Source organism: Ictalurus furcatus, chromosome 14 (assembly GCF_023375685.1).
Source record: "Ictalurus furcatus strain D&B chromosome 14, Billie_1.0, whole genome shotgun sequence".
Classification (NCBI taxonomy): Eukaryota; Metazoa; Chordata; class Actinopteri; order Siluriformes; family Ictaluridae; genus Ictalurus; species Ictalurus furcatus.
In genome coordinates, this window is record NC_071268.1 from 23,059,845 (window position 1) to 23,080,345 (window position 20,501).

Consider the following 20,501-nt stretch of genomic DNA (forward strand, 5'->3'; position numbering starts at 1 on the left):
CAACACACTTTTTGTGTGTGCAAGCTTGAAATAATTTTTTTAAAATAACATTTAGTGCTGGGTTGTCTAATACTAGGGGTGCTTGCGGTATTATCTATGAAGAGATTATTTAATAATATTTGGGTTAAAACATGTTTCTGAACCGAATGCCGCAAAGCTCAGCTCACATACTATTAAATAGAAGTTTCATATAAAATTATTTATTGTTATAAAGAACTGAATCTGGCTCAAGTTCAGATTCTACTGTTTGTACCTGTAGATTCCTCTAACAAGAAAGGCACCTCTCGCTTGTCCTCCTTGTCGTCTATATGGTCATAAGTGATCTGAGGTATAGACAAAGATTTTTCTCCTGAAGTTCCCAGAGAACCATTATCGCGTGTGGACTTCAGCCTCCGCCTGTATCGTCTGTTCTGTTCTCAAAGCAGAATGGAGATAACAGAGTGCCAGAGTGTGTAGGACTTAAAAGAGAAGCATCTGTTATTGAACTGATGATGAGTTATTTGAAATACCTTCATGGTCATGGTATTTGGCTCAACTCTTAAAAGTACTTGAACATGAATGTGAATTATACAGGAGATTTAATGAAGTGTATAGTCAAAGAAAAAAAATTACATCATGAGTGATGGTGATAAGGAAGGTTCATAACTGTGGATCCAGAGCCCACTTATTTATTTAATTTTTTGTTTACAGAAAAAGAAGAAATTCATAACCACTTCAGCTGTGATACAAATAATTTTCCACACACTTCAGCCAACAAAGAGTCATTTCACCAAATAGATTCGAAATGTAATGCAACAGACAACTGCCTTTGTTTTCCTTTGGAATGGCGGTATCTGGAAATCTCTGTAACTAACATGACAGGTTCAGACACATTAGCAATAAAATGCAAATATGCGCTTCTGAGAGAATTTCATAAATATTTCCAAACTATCCATGCATCCAAACAAGGAATCCCATGATTCATTCTCTGCCAAATCTGTGGATCTTGCATCTTTGTTGTCCCATGATCAGTTTAAAGGATAAAATCCTGACCCAGAACCTCTCAGTCGTCACTGAATTTGAAAGAAACTGGTTGAAATAACTTTTTCCCATTAATTTGAAATACCAATGAAGGAGGACAGTATATGGGATCAGTGAATGACTGCTTTCGAAATGAGGAAGAAATGAATGGCTGGTTTGTGAACAAAGGATAGTCACACACCCATGCAGAGAAAGAGGTGGAAGTGGCTGAGGTTTTCCCAATATGTTTGGAGTAAGAGCTACACAAAGATTTTTTTGTTGTTGTTTCGCTACACAAAGGTTTGTTCCCAGGAAAGAGGCGGTCGTGACATCATCTCAACTGACTGTGTCTTTGTGTAGGGAAGACAAAGGGGACTGAGGTCAACTGGGCGTCCAGGGGAAGAGAGCGAAAGAGAGAGGGAGGGATACTAGAGAGGGAGTGAAAGAGATTAGGAAAGCAAGCGTTCGTTCAGTGCCCATCCAATGACTTCAGTGCGTTTACTAAGCCGCCCAGCCCAACATTATCCTACTTCCACCTACACCGACATTCATTATTCAAGTAAAATTCACAAAATAAATCCCATTCATTATACTCATCCCTGTGTTACATACCTGAGATTAAATCAAAGCAAATGACTACCGTGACCCAATGTCACTTATAGACTTCTAACACACCTAGCTCTATTTACCTTCGCCAGGTGCGCCTTTACCAAACCATACAGCAGTGTGTAGAGGTTTACGTTACAGTGACTTACTATAGACGGTCTCTGAGGATAACCAACAGGAAGGACAGTGACAATGACAGTGACAAGAACACTTACAAGAAATAAAAACAATTCTAAAAAGCGCAGCCATTAATCACAGAAGTCTAAAGAAAGCATTATTCTCACAACTTTTCTGAAGTTCCCAGGACTGGAGTTCTCAGAGTTTATAACTGGGATGTAGTCACCCATCAGCACGTATATTTTCCATGTAGCTGGACAGCCACTGGGCTTCTCACATGCGTAACATCGCCACAACGTCTGCGAACAAGCAGAGGGATTCCACATTTATGCTTTGTGGGAAGCTCACATGCCTAATAATACTGTACATGGTTTCCATTTTTACATGTAGAATATAAAACTATAAGATAATCTGTAGTTTCATCAGGACCTGTATTAGTGATGCAGCAGCTGGGATTTGACGATTGAAATGTTTCTGTCTCTGTTTCTGCTGCACCTTCAGCGCAAATCCTGAACCCAGAATACCCTGTAATGATAGTTATAACGTAACTGGACATTGGAAAACGTTTATCCGGTCTTCTCAGAATTATTAAGAACGTTGTGAATTAGAAAACTCATACTAGATCTACAAAAGGCTGCAAAATCTAGAGTAAGCCTAACCTAATATATTATCAACCTTTTAAACAAATCATCATGCTGCATTGCATAAATGTTGCTCACAATATATGCTGCGTTTGTCTGAAATAATGTCGCAGTTGTGCATTATATGGAGTGAAATGTGAGAAGCAAGGCCCCTGGGGGAATGCTTTTACTTTAATGGACCCCATTAACCCTGCTCCCCATTACTGCATGGGTTTCTGTAGGAAATCACTGCCCCAGGGCACCAGACAGGGTATGTGAATTGTGAGATTTGTGTGTGTATGTGTGTGTGAGAGAGGGGGGGGGGGGGGGTGGGGGGTGTATTTACCGCTGGCAGAGCAAAGAAGGAGATAGCAAACACACTAAAACAGGAGGCAATGGTCTTCCCTATCCAGGTCTGAGGAACTTTGTCTCCATAGCCTATTGTGGTCACAGTGACCTGGAAAAGAGAAGGAAATCTCACTAATAATCACAGGAGATTGTATTTTAAGAACAATACACATATTAGGGAAATACTTCCAGAAGAAATAAAGTATCTTATTTACCATACAATTGTTTTAACTTAAATATTCAGGTGTCCAAAAAAGTCAGGAATGAAACTACATATACGTGATTTTGTATTTATTATTTACGTACTTGTTTATTTACAATTATTTTTATATTAATTTTTTTCCTTACATGTGAAAAATGGCATTAACGTCAGATGAAAGGGTAGAAATTGCCTCTTGGTACTTCTTAGTCAGTTTTGTAGTCCAAAAAAAAGTGGTTTACTATTACCCTTAACCCCAAACTTACTCCGGCACTTACACCGCTACTCTGCGCACTTTACTTCTTCTAGAACTCAATTAATAGATATTGTATAGTAGCACTACTTGTATTGTTCTCTGCTTGATATATCGCTTTGTTTGTATTTTCTCATTTGTAAGTTGCTTTGGATAAAAGCGTCTGCTAAATGAATAAATGTAAATGTAAATATACCCAGTCAACCCCTACCTCCAAACAGCAGCCAAAAAAAGTGTCAGAAAATATATCGGTGACTATGTTTACATGCACATCAATATTCTGATATTAATTGGAATCTTTGCAATATCCTCATTAGTATTGAGTCGTGTAAAAGCCTAATCCGATTCAGATTTAGATGATATTCTGATTCCCCAAATTCTGATTTTCACCTCTGGAATATGCCTGGTTTTAATTGGAAATTTGTTCCATGTAAACACCTTATTCAGAAAATTCACTGAAAGGAGATATATGAGCGTGCTCAGTCCGCAAGGAATTTTGGGTGCTATCAGATGCTTACTATAGGCTAGGTATTTAGGAATGGAAACTCAGGCATGCTTACAACAACCATGTATACAGGAATATTCTGATGCCTGTACACATATAAACATCGTATTCGGAATGCAGACTTTAAACGGAATTTGATGTGCATGTAAATGTAGTCAATCTGTTTGTTTGGTCTAACTAGGTGTTATTAGCCTGATTCATCACTAATGTCTTAAAAAGCATTTATAATACAAATGGTCATCTTTTTCATCTCTGTCAGTGCTTGAAGTTGGAAAGAAAATAGGTTCCAGTACTCCCCTTGTTTGCATTGTGTGTATATGTGTGTGTGTATTAGCGCTGGGTATTGTTGACTACCTCATATACTTCTGAAGCAGCAAAACAAGTGGGTATACCAAGGGATTTTGCTAATATTGATCCTTAGAAGGCATTATACGCAAACAGCCCTGGGGGAAAAGTAAGCATATGGTGTATACGTGCGTATGGCCCTGACTATACCTCTGTTCTTAGTACTCCCGTTGTTTTCCTGACTTTTTGGACACTAGAAAAGTAACAGGTCAACAAATACAGAACAAGCTAGAGCGCATGGAAGATAAAGAGTTGTGCTTCGACTATTGTTAAACCCATACACGTTAATGAATCTTCATACAAATTGGAACATCCTAATCCCTAGTTTTTGTTCGAATGTATATTTTGTTATAACATATATTTTGTCTGTTTTATTAATTAGTAGTGTCACAACAAAGCTCTGACCTCTGAAGTAAACATTATTTTACAGACCCATTTGTGTTTGTGCACTAAAAGAGATGAGCACACAACCTGGTTGCAAAAAGACCTGAGTAGCCTAGCAACCTGATGCTATTTATCATCTTATCATTTTTTAATCATAAATTATAAACTGACTGACTGAAGATCCTATCGAGATTTTTATTTAGGAATCAGATAGACATTAGATAAAATGTTGTCCACTTATTATTATAGATTGCGATTAAAAGACAGGGAGTGCTATTCAGCTAAACTGACGATTTCAAATCTTCAAACTCGAGAATATTCTTAAGGATTCTTAAGGCATCCAGTCAGTGGCTAAATAATAAATGCTAAGTGGTGGCCTAGTCTGCAATAACCTGATATTTATACAGTACATATCTCATAGAAACTCCTCAGTAAAAAAAAGTTGTATACTTTTAAGTATACAGAAGTCTTTCCACCCTCAGTGTGAAATTATCATGCAGCTGTCATCAATGAAATTATTCTGATTAACCCCAAATAAAGACCAGTCATTTCTTGGGGGAATTTCTTCACATCTTCTTGGTTTCATCTGACTGCTGAAGCCATGGTCCACAAATAGCTTCCAAAGCCTGCATGGTATCTCACTTGTTGAAAGGACTCAATTAGGAGAGGGGTATAAAATAATTTCCAAAACATTAGATGCACCGTGGAACACCGTGAAGGCCATCATCAACAAATAGAGACAATGGAGCACCGCAGTGACATTACTAAGATCAGGACGTCCCTCCAAAATGTATAAAAGGCCAAACAAAAACTTACCAGGGAGGATGCCAAGAATCCTACGGCAACATTAAAGGAGCTGCAGGAATATCTGACAAGTACTGATTACCCTCTATATGTGACAAGAATCTCTCTTCACATGTCTGGGCTATGGGGTAGGGTGGCTAGACAGAAGCCCTTTCTCACAAAAAACATCCAAGCTCAACTGAATCACCCCAAACCATGTGGCAAAATATGTTACAGTCTGATGAGACCAATTCCAAAAGGTATAATAATTCCACAATACCAAAAGGGATGGATCAGCAAAGGGACACCATACCCACGGTGAAGCATGGTGGTGGTAGCATCATGCTTTAGAGCTGCTTTTCTTCAGCCAGAACTGGGGCTTTCCTCAAGGTAGAGGGAAATATGAATAGTTACAAATACCAGCCGATTTTAGTGCAAAACCTTCAGGGATCTGCTAATAAGCTGAAGATGAAAAGGAATTTCACCTTTCAGCACAACAGTGACCCAACGTATACATCCAAATCAACAAAGGAACGGCTTAACCAAAAGAAGCTCAGACCTGAATCCAACTCTATATCTGTGGGGTGACCTGAATGGGCGGTGCACAGGAAATGCCCATACAACTTGATGGCTCTACAATGATTTTTCAAGAAAGAGTGGGAAAATATTGGCAAGTCAGGATGTGCCACGCTGATAGACTCTTACCCAAAAAGACTGAGTGGTGCAATAAAATCAAAAGGTGCTTCAACAAAGTATTAGTTTAGGTGTTTAGTTAAGTTTTTTTATTTGCCCTATTTTCCCCTCAAATGTTTCTGATTGTTTTTCCACTTAATTCGTATACGTTGTAATTTCACACTGAGGGTGGAAATGTTCTGATTTACCTTGGTTTCATTATTTTCACAAAAACATGCCATTTTAACAGGGGTGTGTAGACTTTTTATAACCATTGTATCTAGCATTACACAGCTAGTTTTCTGCTGTAGAGCTACTGTAAATAGGTTTGCTAAAGCAATATAAATTAGGTATGTTTGCTAACTAGCAAGCTAAGCTTGATCAATTCTTAGTTAGCATGCCAACTTCACTGATATAATAGTTACTAATAGGTGCATAGCTGAGATAATCAGTGCTGCAAAGATGGAGCTCCTTTATCCCTCCTAACTGCAACCATCTTCTCTTGGCTTGGAAAGGTGTCTGATTCAATAATATGCAATAAAAACATATGTGTTTATGAACACTTTTTTCAATTCAGACACTCATCAGCACAACGCAACCTTTTTAGAAAACAAATTCTGGCATGTTCTTAAAAAAAAAATAAAATCTCAATAGTCTCCTGCTATGTTTTTGCAATCAGGAGTGACGTGACAATTCTGGGGTTTCAAAGTAAATGTAAACAGTGCAGAGAACAGATTTAGTTATGCTAATTTCATGACATTAATGCATACCAAAAAAACGCCTGCTAAAAAGATGACAGAAGGTGGATGAAGAGAATAAACATTTTGAGTTGTAGTATGCATGCGACCCAAGGTAAGGCCATCAAGAGTAAGAACGTTTCAGAAATCGCAGAGCTTGCTTCAGAGTTTATTTGGAAAGAGAAGACTCTCTGTCTGACACATAATGCTCACAAGCCCACGTTTTCTGGGTATATTCTGACTCATCAAACATTGCACAGTCTGAAGTGTGAAGAAAAAGTGTGTGTGTGTGTGTGTGTGTATGTGTGTGTGCTTAGTGTGCACACACTTTTTTCTTACACGCACACACACACACACACTGTTTCCTCTAATCCGTTATAAAGTGCAGGAATTCAGCAAACACAGGAAAACAAATACCTCCGGAGCCCTGTGCTGAAAGAGGAGCCAACTCTGACACGCTGAGAGAGCTCTCGGCTCACGGCAAGTGTGTCTGGGGCTTTGCTTTTACAATACCTAGAATAGAGACTGAAGGAGGCCAAGGCTCTTACACACAGACTTTGGACTGAAGAGCAGCAAGGAGAGCTTAATCCTAGCTTTCAAAGCTCACACACAACGCTAGCAATGAAATGGGCACGCAATGGGCCACTCTGGTTCAAGTTCAAGTTAGAAAGCTGGCTCTAAGTGCCAAGGGCAGTGCTGCAGGCTCCATCTGAGACATTTCGTGTGCATATGAGTGACATAATGGTATCCAAGGCGGCCATGTCCACAGATGTACAATTTACTCAGACCATGAAGCCAAGCGCATGATCCACTGAGTCTGAGTGCAGCCTATGGTCTACGTGTGTGGCCAAGACAAAGCTGACACCTCAATGTTGCTTTTGGGTGTAGAGTCTGCCGTTTGTGTGTGTGTGTGTGTGCGCGTGTGTGTGCGTGTTTGTTTCAGAGCTCAAGCGATGTGTGTGGCAGTCACAGTCAGTGAGCTGATTATCTCGACATGTCTTTGATATATTTCTAGCACTCGCATACATGTTCGCCGATCTGTAAAATAAACTCTCGTACTGTATATTTTCATCTTCCCAACATCGTCGTCCTTCGTCCATCGCTTTCCTTCTTTTCAACCACAAGTTCGCTTTTCGACCACTCCATCCCTCTCTTTTTTGCTATCTTCTGTTCCTGTCATTTTCAAGCCAACTCTTCTGTCTGTTCATTTTGTTCTCGAGTTTTCTTTCTTTTTGAGAAAGCGAGAGAGAGAGAGAGAAAAAGAGAGAGAGAGAGAAAGGAGTAGAGAGCGGAAACAGTAAGCAATGTGTTAACTTTAGGAGTCATAGGCATATGTTGACTGTGAGAAAGAGAGCGATGATTCATGGTGTGTGTTGGCTCTTTCCTCTCGCTTGTTCTCTGCACCTGCAACTCCTACAGAGAACAGCCCAGTACCACACTGTCCATTTCTTACTAAATAATTAAAGCCCTGTCTCTGTAATCAAAATGTAATGTCTCTGTAATCAAACCCTCTAGATTTCATAAACATCTATTTCGGTCTCTCAAGTTTGTCTGTTCTCTTTTGCCACCACTTGGGCCACCACCAGGAAAAAAAAAAGTTTAAATGAACGGTGACTCAAAGTTCAAATCATTGAACTAACCTACTATATGCTTCACATTTGCAATGAATTTCCTCTCAGTACTGATAACGAGCCAAAAAACCCATTTTCAGCAAATGAACTAAACCTTAAAATACAGTCGCCATCCAAAATGGGTTCTTTTTTTTTTGTTCTCTCCCTCTGTTTTTTTTCCCCTTCGTTTGCTCAGCCCCTCGTCTTGCCTGCCTTCCCTCCACTCTTTCACCTCCCTCCCGCTCTGCCTTCCTCTCTTTGTCCTGCTCTCCTTCAGCGAGTTCATTTCCTTTGCCTCTCATCATGCTCAAATTTACAGTTTTCAGAAAAAACAAAAGGGAGCAAATCCCCGTGTAGAGGACCTCTCCTCGCTACCTCTCTGACACAAACAACGGCTTTTGTCCTCCTTTGCACAGAGCTACAGGAAGCCTCATGCTTTCTGACCCTCACCACAAAAAGGTAGAAACCCTGCAATTAAAGTTTTAATTAAAGACGCTGACGCCTCAGAGTGTTGAGGGAAAAAAAGAGAGCGCTTTCAAAAAAGGAACGCAGGCGAGGTGAAAAGAGGTGAAAGGAGGCCATTGTCAGGGTTTCTGTATAACCCCAATCCCGTGTGCAAGCCTGTGATTGGTGTCTCATTACTTTTCATGTTGAATGCAACTTGTTAATTAACTAGCCTGGAAACTTCATCTGAGAAGTATTCAAACTGCCATTTGATTGAATAGTTGTGGATTAGTGTATACTACAGTTACCGCTTTCTGTGCTGCTATCACTCTCTGTTGCTGATAAACAAGAATGTCTATTGAACGTCTGGGCTTTACCGTTCTAACCAGCACTATAATAGCTGAATAGTTTAAGTAGTGGTTTGATTATACTGTAGAAGCTTTGCACAGGGCCTAAAAAGACTTATTTGCAATGCAAAATGTCAGTTTAAATACAGCTCTTCAGATTTTGAGATATCAGGTCTTCTTGTACCTGAAGTACAAGATCGCATCGAATAGTGAGGCAGACAGTAAGTAAAGTGGACTAAATCTATTTAAAATATTTCAGACTAGATGAAGCCACACTGTAAACCCGGATAAGTTCATTTAACTCAAGAAATTTGAGGAAACTAATTACCTCAATTTTTTTAAGTTGATAAAGCCAAACATACTTAAATATAACAAGTTTGGGTTAATTTTTCAACTTAAAAATTTTATCAACTTAAAAATTTTGAGGTAATTAGTTTCCTGAAATTTTTTGAGTTAATTGAACTTATCCGGTTTTACAGTGCAGTTTTCCAGTCAACTGTACACTGTGTAACTGGGAAAAGTGTCTTCTGTTAAATACTCTGCTGTAACATTATATAACACTTTCAGATTAACTCTACAGTATGCAGTGAAGGAAACACTCCCCCCCCCCCCCAACCCCACTGCAGTTATATATCTTGTCCTTTAACGCTAAATAAAATCAAAATAACATTCTTGTATTAGAAGCCACAGGTTTCATATCGCTATCCAATCCCATTCATCCATACTGGTTTTCAGATGCTACTGAAATGAAAATGGTGAAAAACTTTCGTGTAAACATCGCATCATTGAGGTACAAGGAGAGCTCTGGGCTTGTTTTTTCCTTAAATAGTGTCATATACAGTCCCCTTCCAAAGATATTGGGACAGCAAGGCCAATTCTATTATATTTGCTATACACTGAAGATATTTGGTTTGAAATTTAAAAAAAAAATTAATCTGAGACGATAGATCAGAATTTCAGCTTTCATTTCCTCATATTTATATCGAGATGAGATAAACAATTTTAAACATGGCCCCTTTGATTTTTAGGTGAGCAAAAGTATAGGAAAATATAGTTTTAAAAGCAAAGTAAATAACACTTAATATTTGGTTGCATATCCCTTGCTTGCAATAACTGCACCAAGCCGGTTACCCGCTGACATCATCAAACTGTTGCATTTTTCTTTTGTGTTGTTTTTCCAGGATGGTTTATCCTCTTTTAACAACAAATGCAGTTTTTACAGGCAAAACCCAGGCTCAAACCAAGAGCAGACATTCACAGCTGTTAATTCTTTAAACAAACAATTTATCAGTCACATGTTCCAATATTTTTTGATCAGTTCACAAAATGGGTTGGGTTCAAACAAAAGGTGCCGTGTTCTAAGTTGTTTAACATATCTAGATATAAATATCAGGAAATGAGAGCTGAAATTCTGATCTTTCATCTCATATTCACTGGTCTTGCTGTTCCAATACTTTCAGAGGGGACTGTAACTAATAAAGACATGATTTATAAGCTGATGATTTGCACTGATTTATTTTCGATTTACTTTTGTAGCCTAAAATCACTGAAGTTGGAAATGTAATTTGTAACTTGTGTATGGCTTTTAACTGAAACACAAATTGATGCATTCTTTGCTGTTGTTTATAAAAAATAGCAATTGTTTTGAATGAGTTTAGTATACAGTATGAACATAACAGTTCATGCTTTCTGCATTGATTTAAGTATGGAAAAGATAAGTAGTTGGCTATTTTTTAAAATTACTGTCCGAATAGTAAAAAGTAATTGACGTGCAAACCCCTAATTGAATATCCCTTTTGCATGCCATTTGCTTATTGTGTTAATATTGTCATCTTTTAATCTCTAATATCTGATATTCATTTAATTAGCTTGGGCATATATGTATTGTTTTGTCACAGCTATTGCATTTAGTAAATAAAAACAAACATTTTAAAATTTCAAGCATTACTAATATTACTATCGTGAAATATAACGATAATGTTGTTTTTTGAATTTTTTAGTAACAACATGTATTAGAACTATGACTAGATATTATATTTATAAAATACAGCAAAGAATACTTGTAAATTTGACCGTCTAAACAGACAGACACAATATTGATATGTTGGTGACATGAATAACAAACAGAGAGTGAAAAAACTATTATCTATTTCTACTGCCTACTATATACTTCATACTTGGACAAATAAGATTATAAGTATGAGACTTACAACACCCCACCAGAGAGCATCTGCATAACTCATGAAGCCTGTCTTCCCCTCCTCATCCACTGTGTCTTTCTCCGCCAGATACACAAAATACGAGGAGAAGATCAGACCCAGGAAGCCAATATACAGTGTCGTTATCAACTCCTGGTACAAAGAGGACACACAGTTATAATGTTATTAAGACATATCATTCTAAATACCTGGATCATCCTTCAATTACCCTGAATTTCTATGAAATTATGATATACAGTGGTGCTTGAAAGTTTGTGAATTTTCTATATTTCTGCAGATTTTCACACAAGTCCTAAAAGTAGACAAAGAGACCCCAGTAAATAAATGAGACAAAAATATTATACTTGGTCATTTATTTATTAAGGAAAATTTTCCAACATTACATATCTGTGAGTGGCAGAAGTATGTAAAGCTCTAGGATTTGCAGTTAATTTGAAGGTTAAATTAGAGTCAAGTGTTTTCAATCAGTGGGATGACAATCAGGTGTGAGTGAGCGCCTGGTTTTATTTAAAGAACAGAGATCATATATGTACGTGTTTACGGTCGCGGGGAACATGGAGCCTATCCCAGGGAGCATCGGGCACAAGGTGGGGTATACCCTGGATAGGGTGCCAATACATCGCAGGGCACAATCACGTACACATTCACACACCCATTCATACACTACGGACACTTTGGACATGCCAATCAGCCTTTCCATGCATGTGTTTGGACTGGGGGAGGAAACCGGAGTACCCGGAGTAAACCCCTACAGCACGGGGAGAAAATGCAAACTCTGCACACACAGGACAGCGGCAGGAATCAAAACCCAACCCTGGAGGTGTGAGGCAAATTTGCATGCCGATTGAGAGTGGCGTCTCTTCTGCAACAGAAACAACTAGTGAAGTGCTATTGATAGAAAGGACTAGAATTAGAATTGCCTGTAGCAATAACAGAGTGGTGCTTCCACATCACTTGTGTGCTGTGTTGTATGTTGTACATATTTCTAGTTGGACTATTTTTATATGTTGTGTAATACTGCAATACTAAATTGATTTAGTACACAAAAGGATGCATAGATAGTACATCTGATATAATTTACATTTATGACATGTGGCAGACGCCCTTATCCAGAGCGACTTACATTTATCTCATTCATAAAACTGAGCAATTGACGGTTAAGGTCCTTGCCCAAGGGCCGAACAGTGGCAGCTTGAACTCCTGATCTTCTGACCAGTAACCCAGAGCCTTTAACCACTAAGCCACCACTGCACAACACATAAGAAGTGTTATGTGGGGAAATATGGCTGCCAAATGAACGCTAGTGCATAATAATAATAATAATAATAATAATAATAATAATAATAATAATAATAATCCATATTTAGGTATTTGTACACATATAAAAGAATGAATAATATAAATAAAAGTAAGTCACTAATAAGATGAGACATACTGTAGGGACAGTTTTGGAGTGTGTACGGATGAGGTGGGGATGGTGTTTGGACACAGGGGAGGAGGTCAGGAGTCATTTGACATTTTTCATAACACCATAATTCAAGAAGTCTGTGCACATTTCTCTGTATGTGTGTATTGACCTGTCGATGAATAAAGACTACAGATCCCAGTAGTCTCCATGTGCCTCCCTGACGATCCACATGGAGCATGCGCAAAATCTGTAAGAAGCGGATTCCCCTGAAATCAAAAGAAACATCAAGCAAGACATGGTCTATATTCTGTACATTTACCATCAATCATTTTAAATACAGCAACTAGTTTACTGGTATTTCTGGTGTTAGTTGTTGCTTAGTATGTCTAAATATGTTACTTTTTCTAACCTCACAAAATGTACCTAAAACAATCATCAATGTGTATTAAGATTATCTTGTTTTTATTTCTGCTGTTGTTGTGTTTATGAGCAATATTACAGCATAAATACCTTATTGCAGAGGTGGCGAAAACTTGTCCATTTGATCCTACGCTAAGTACTACAACAGAGGCAACCACCACTATCAGATCTGCTCCGAGCAAAAACAGTCAAACAGAAGGGGGTTTTTTTAATTAAAGATGGATTTGTGTCTCTGATGTGTAATTTATTTTAGCAAATAAAATAGCAATAATATCCAGCAATAAAAATAATCATCAACATCATCATCATCATCAATGTTGTGTTGAAGTGTTTGAGGAATTTCAAAGTGCATGTTTAACAAAACATTCACGGTATCTGTAGGTGATATACTGAGCGATTGGGTACCAATGATGGAGATGGGTTTTCGGACGAAGCGTAGTCTGCCTGTGACGCCCACATATTTGCTCCTGCAGCCTGCTGACCACAGACGCACAGCATACTCCGTACCAAAAAACACCACCAGCACAATTTCCTAAGCACAGGACAAAAACATGCCCATTTTGAGTGTGTGCATCAGCATGACTCACTGATGAGTGCATTTGAATTGGATGTGGTGAGCAAACTAAGCTCTATCTAGATCTACATCTAGGCAAAACAAGGATACCAGTAAGAGGTGGCTTCAGGTTGACCTCTGTTATACAGAAAACATTGATCCATTTTGTCTTCTCGCCTATCGTTTTGAACGAATTGACCCTCTCTGCCAGTGTGACCTCTGAAACAACATGAGCACTGAGCTGATGTGGGTGCCTACATGACAGCTTACTAACATTGCTGTAGTACTACACTGTATCTCAGCTGTAGTGTCATCACACATATTAATAATAATAATAATAATAATAATAATAATAATAATAATAATAATAATAATAATTCATTATTAATGAATTAATAATAATTGGAAGTATTAATAATAAATAGCAAATCCTCTATGTATATCATCATTATGGAAACCCCACCCCACAGCTGAGGTAATTATATTCCTTCTGGGCCTCATTTATTAATCTTTTAGCAAAGTTTTCAGGTGAAGCCAAACAAACAATTCTTCATACTCGCATACGTATGTTGATGTTGTCGAGGGCCAATCAGCAGTACATTACCAAGCACAGTCATGACAGAGCTGATTTACATTTAATAACACCTACAAAACTCCATAAAAGGCAATGCTTACAGCGCTAAAAACGACAAAATGATGACTAAAGGGTGAAAGAAACACAGCATGCACTAAATCTTCCAATCATGCAGCTCAGCCATTGCAATGCATCGGGTACCATGAGGTTTTGCCATTTCTTTTTTCCTGCATAGATGTTAACTTATGGAATTGTTCTGGATTGCTTTCTTTCATGTCATTAATATCACATGATGGATTGTGATGGATTGATTAGTGTGCGTAATAAGCCCAAATCACAATGTTTCAAATTGCAATAACTCATTCCAGTGATACAGTTTGAAGCTCATCAATCACGGGGAGATTCCCTCAGGAGCTCTGGGAGGATAACGTTTTTTTTTTCTGAACTAACTAGATTTTGATGAAGACTAAATCCTGCACAATACATTTGGACTTCTAAGTCTAAGGAACAAAAACGTGCAAATGTTTATATATGTCCATGTAGCTTGTAATGTGCTCTAGAGATCGTGTTTTTGTTTCAAGGAGCTAGGCCCATCCTGATCTGAGATACTGAGGCTTCAATAAACAGATGTACAACCAAAATTTGTTGTGTGCCATGACACAAAGACGGCTGTCGAAGTTAAACCAAGTAAAATACATTTTAAAAATGGTGATTTTGCAATGTCAATACACAGAGGTAATCACTCAACAAAATGAGGAAAATTTGAAACGATCAAGCTTTGGACCACTTGATATGGAATGACCAAATGAGCACCAAGTGTCAAACAGCAAAAAGATTTTTTTTTTTAACTGCTTTGCTGGTCATCCCTGTTTTATTAAATATGTTTATTTAAAAGAGGATAAAAAAAAAACATTAGCTTAATTTTTAACATAAACCGTTTATTGTTGAATTGTGTGTAGTTAGAATTAGTTAGGGTTAGAATTAATATTTTAAAATACACTAACTTATTCAACAGTGCTTGTTCAATGTTTCTACTTTTTTCTACTGTTTTACACTTCTGCTGAGCATCACTAATGTCCTTCTGCTTTTTAAGACTATTTATCACATGAAGATGGCAAAGATAATGACTTTTAATATGTACATATATATATATTTTAAGTACAGATGTTAATGTACTGAATAGATCGTTTTTGCTCTTATTAAACCTAAGTAAATTTCGAAAGTGCACAGATTTCTGTGTATTTGGTGGAAATGCACCGTTACAAGATACAGAACCATTTTCCTTCCAGTAGTTAAACACAAGTTTTGCATTTCTCTAATAAAAGGTAGGTTAATAGTATGATAAAAAGGCTCGACTTTGTTTCTGAGTTTTCTTAGTAAGATGTACTATCCCCATCAAGTGGATGTTCATGGTAGTGCAGTGTACAAACCTATTACATATTTTGCTTATAAATGGAACTACAATGATGTGTTTGCTCTCAGATAGTGACATAAACAAATGTTTTAACACTTACCATCCAGAATAGTGTCCCAGTGGCAAATTCGGCATACTGCTCAGTGGTGGAGAGCACACTGAAGATCAGACATATGAGCACCATGAGGAACCTGAAACAGAAAGAAAAAAAAAACGGATACACTAAACATTACTGGTGTGAGATTCATTCAAGAAAAGTGTGATAATAATTTCTACACATAAAGTCTAAAATTGAACTAAGCGCATTGTTAAGTGATTTTTTATGCTCCTAAAACATGTAATTAAATCATTTTTTATTAGTAGATTTTACTCAAACCTCATGCAAGAGAACTTAAATGCATTATGTAAATCTCAACATCTCATTTTGCAAATCATTTATCATCATTACAACTTTATGACCAATAATATCATCAAATTAGTTACAGTAGAACCTCAGTGATATATGGCCTTACATCTGCTTTCATAAAGACTGAACTGGCATTACTGCTTAACTAACTTCCACGCGCGCACACACACACACACACACACACACACACACACACACACACACACAAACAATACACCTGACTGAGAAGCACGAAGAGGACGAACCAAGAAAACTTTACTGAAACACTTGATCTTTCAAAACATTTCATAATACAGTAGCCTTAGGCAGTAACACTTTACAATAACAGTACATGAATCATGCACTAATACCTGAATTAATACTTACTTAAATATAAAATAACGATGAGCTAAAGCATGTACTAATCACGAACTAATGAACGACATGAGACTTATGAATTCATGCGTGAATAACGACCACCTTAAGTAGGCTACATGTTATTACATGATTGTTAGTGTATTAATTAACACGTAGGGGTAAACTAAATCAAACATGCTCTATAAGAAAGAATATGAATTAAATCTGCATAATTTGAAATTGTTTATATAATTTGCCATATGCAGATGCGTACACAAACATCACTGGATGGTGCTGGATTACTTTCATAATGTACATTGATCCTTCATTTCGAATGTAGAAGGATGCACTAATAATAAACACCAATAATTTCATCTCAACCCATTTTGCGTCATTCTCCATCCATTTCTCTTTAAATCCCACTGTAGTACTAGTACATGCCCTGGGTGGCGAGGGCCCTGGCCGGATTGCAATAATAGATATTAATAATAGATAATAGATATTAATAATAATAATAATAATAGATATGAACAAATTCTATTTGTGCCATGAGTCAAAATTTGCACCAATAGAACTAAACACATGGAAAAAAAAAAAAAAACTCATGTGAGTATTAAAACAGCATGAAAGAAAACCTTATGATACACCTGGAGTAATGTAATGTATTTTACAAATCCCTTTTATTTAACAGTCGATAAAATACACATGGATTTTGTCTTAACGTCTTGTTTAAAGTTGCTTATTAGTCTGTTTTGCTCTTTAAACGTTAAAGCTATTTTAAGGAAAAGAGAACCTGACCTCATATAAAATTGCATGAGATCAAATGAATGTCGCTGGAACTATGGTTCCCACAATTCACAGCCCGTCTTGGAGTCAGCTGACAAACACCAAGACTCATTGTTGACCAATCCTTGTTCCATAAGCATTTCTGTGATGTTAGTAAGCCTTGCCCCTTCTTAGATCAAGACCTTGTTGAGAGGATTATGTTGTTCAGTGAACCTCAGGGCTATGTCACAGGGGGGTTGAAGCTCCCAGAAGGGCCACCCTTGGTGATCTGAGGGCACATGTCTGACAAAGAGCCATACTAAAGACTCCATTCTAAACGTTACAAAGTGTAGCCTGTCCAGATTAGGGTTACTGGGAAGCACCACTAGAGCCAGGCCCGGAAGTAGTGTTCACAGGTGAGTGCCAGGTGACCAGACCACCCACAGTAACCCAGTTTAGCTCAGCCCAAAATAATGGAAGTTATGTGGAAGTTGCAAGATGAAGTGTGAGGCTCAGGTGCAATTCCAGTCATACAGAAGGTATGGAATAGGAGTTTACAATGGACTTTACAATGGAAACCTGGAATCTCACTTCGCTGATGAGCAAAGAACCTGAGTTTGTGAGTTAGATGGAATGTTATGGAGTAGACGTGGTTGGCCTTACATCCACACAGTATGGGCTCCAATACCAAATTTCTCAGTTGGTGTAGTCTCTCTCTCTCCTAGTTCAAAGTTCCACTGGAGATAGACCTCAGGCAGGTTTGGGAATATTCACCAGTCCCAAACTGAACAGCTTCACATTTGGAGTATTTCCTGGTGGACAAGAGGATTGCATCTATGATTCTCTTGAAGGAAAACTCTCATTGTGATTCTGAAACTGAGAGCACACAGTGTACTGCGAATGTTCCTTATAGCTTAATTAAAGATGTATGGAGGGTACAAAGTCTCTAGAAATGCTTAGGAGGTTTTTCCACCATTTTCATCCCCAGCCTCGAAATAATCTGGACTTGTCTCTTAGCGATGGCATGCAGCACTGAACCCACTGAGTGGGATAGGATAATGATATGCAACCTGCAAGCATGAGAGCAGCATCTTTGCAAGTGGTATGAATACAAGTACCCTAAAAGGCTAGACCTTCCTTTCAAAAGTAGTCCACTCAAAGTATAAATTGTGGTTGAAGCACCACTTGGATATCCAGCAGTTGTAAGTTTTATTACCACACCTTATTGGAATGGGGCCAGAGCATATTAAAGCATCGGACATCGCCTTTACACATCTTTGCAATGTTACTGTTAGTTACCTCTGACTGATTAAGATGTACATCAGTAGTCACTATATAGGTAACCAGTATACAGATCATGAGCTAATTTCATGTGTCGTAGAATAAAGTCTTGTATAGCCATTTCCTTTTTTCTGCCCATCAGCGGGCAGTGTAACACACTAGGAGGAAAGCGTTAGTGTCACTGTGATTGATGGGGAGATTGAATATGCCACCACTCCCTGAGAGCATGGCGAATTTTGCTCTTGGACCCCGGCCACGGATGGCTCCTGGCAAATCTGTGGCATTATTAGAATTAAAACTCATGATCGCCGTATGATAGGGCGAACGCTACCAGAGCTCTTTCAACAAGCTTGTCATCAGCTGTTTTACTGATTTCAGACAGATCTGTTTGCTGGGAAAGAAAAAAATGATAAAGCTATAAAAGAAGGGCGTGGAAATTCTTCATAGAAAAAACATGGAAACAGTGAGACTCTCCCAACAAGCTGATTCAAAAACAAGAACTGGCCACAGAACGGAACAATTTTTCACATATTTTCACTTATCTTTTCCAATCATCCACTATGTTCATACACCAATAATACAACAGTGTGTGTTGATCATTGTTATTCACATATCTCATAGATATATTTCATGTTGATACTCTTACTAGTAAGCACAGCCTCAGTAGAACCATATCAAGGATTTCCCCTCCAGATGGTAGTAAGACCAAATCAGGGATTATTCTCTCACACACACACACACACACACACACACACACACACACACACATACACAGGCTGATCAAAATATCCTGTGATTTATTTATTTATTTATTTATTTATTTTAAACAACTAATGCAAATAGCATAGTAAGACAAAGGCTTGTTTGGAAAAGAAATAACACTTGTAACCATAATTGGTGTCCCTTAAACTTTGGTTTAAGTTTTTTTCAACCTAGATTTTTTAAATATGTTCCACCAGGAAGCCAGATGGTGACCCGCTAACGTGTTCGTATTGATTAGTATTGAACCGTTTAAAGACATGTCACCAAGTGGAGAAAATGGATAAAATGGAGTACCACAGTGGCATCACCAAGAACAGGACGTCCCTCCAAAATTTACAAAAGGACAAGACAAAAACTTACCAGGGAGGCTGAAGAGACCAACAGCAACATTAAAGGAGCTGCAGGAATATCTGACAAGAACTGATTACTCTCTACATGTGACAACAATCTCTAGTATTTTTCACATGTCTGAGCCATGGGGTAGGGTGGCTAGAGAGAACCCCTTTCACACAGAAAAAAAACCCAGAAAGACATGTCACTGTTAAAGGATATTCAGACCCCCATTTGAAGCAGTCCCAGTCAATTGCACTATCAGGTACTATACAATTTTAAATCCAAAATCTATCCCAGATATTATGAAAAAATAAAAGGGAGTCATAACATTTATGGTGGACATTCTTCTGAACTGTCCCTGATGTTTACCCAGAAGAGCTACATTTGAAGTCAAATTAATCTAAGGTTTCTTCCATTCACTAGCTTTTTGCACATTTTCTAACATTAATTGCATGCAGCTTTTATACACTATATGGATGATCATATATGCACCCCTGACCATCACACGCACATCTGTTTGTTGAACATCCCATTCCAGATTTATTCCCTCATTTGCTGTAATAATAACCTCCATTCTTCTGGGAAGGCTTTCCACTAGATTTTGGAGCGAGGCTGTGGGGATTTGTGCCCATACAGCTACAACAGCATTATTGAAGTCCGGTACTGATGTCAGGCGAGGAGAACCAGGTTCCCAAAAGTGTTCAGGCGCTCTGTGCATGACACTTCAGTTCTTCCACGCCATCTTTGGCAAACCATGTCTTAATGGAGCTTGCTTTGTGCGCAGGGGCATTGTCATGCTGGAACAGGTTTGGGCCTCTTAGTTCCAGTGAAGGGAAATTATAATCCTACAGCATATAAAGACATTCTAGATAATTGTGTGCTTTCAACTTTGTGTCAGCAGTTTGGGGACGAGCCACATGGCCTGTGATGGTCAGGTGTCCACATCCTTTTAGCCATATAGTGTATAATAAGTTGCTTTGTGCACCACATACACATCTCATTCTGATTAAACAAAATATATCTCAGCCAGACATCATGCAGAAATTCTACATTTAATAAGA

The 20,501-nt window shown here is 38.0% G+C and overlaps 1 protein-coding gene across 1 annotated transcript in view; it reads right to left on the reverse strand.

Annotated features, from left to right (window-relative positions):
* kcnq1.2 (potassium voltage-gated channel, KQT-like subfamily, member 1.2) overlaps nucleotides 1–20,501 on the reverse strand; it is a 122,840-nt gene that overhangs the window by 97,250 nt on the left and 5,089 nt on the right. Inside the window, exons 2-11 of the mRNA XM_053640910.1 lie at nucleotides 15,658–15,748; nucleotides 13,422–13,548; nucleotides 13,107–13,185; nucleotides 12,766–12,862; nucleotides 11,180–11,320; nucleotides 2,689–2,799; nucleotides 2,152–2,247; nucleotides 1,890–2,021; nucleotides 1,689–1,766; nucleotides 254–410 (exon numbers count right to left, since the gene is read on the reverse strand). Of these exons, the coding sequence (XP_053496885.1) occupies nucleotides 254–410; nucleotides 1,689–1,766; nucleotides 1,890–2,021; nucleotides 2,152–2,247; nucleotides 2,689–2,799; nucleotides 11,180–11,320; nucleotides 12,766–12,862; nucleotides 13,107–13,185; nucleotides 13,422–13,548; nucleotides 15,658–15,748 (1,109 nt within the window). The remainder of the gene's footprint in view (nucleotides 1–253; nucleotides 411–1,688; nucleotides 1,767–1,889; nucleotides 2,022–2,151; nucleotides 2,248–2,688; nucleotides 2,800–11,179; nucleotides 11,321–12,765; nucleotides 12,863–13,106; nucleotides 13,186–13,421; nucleotides 13,549–15,657; nucleotides 15,749–20,501) is intronic.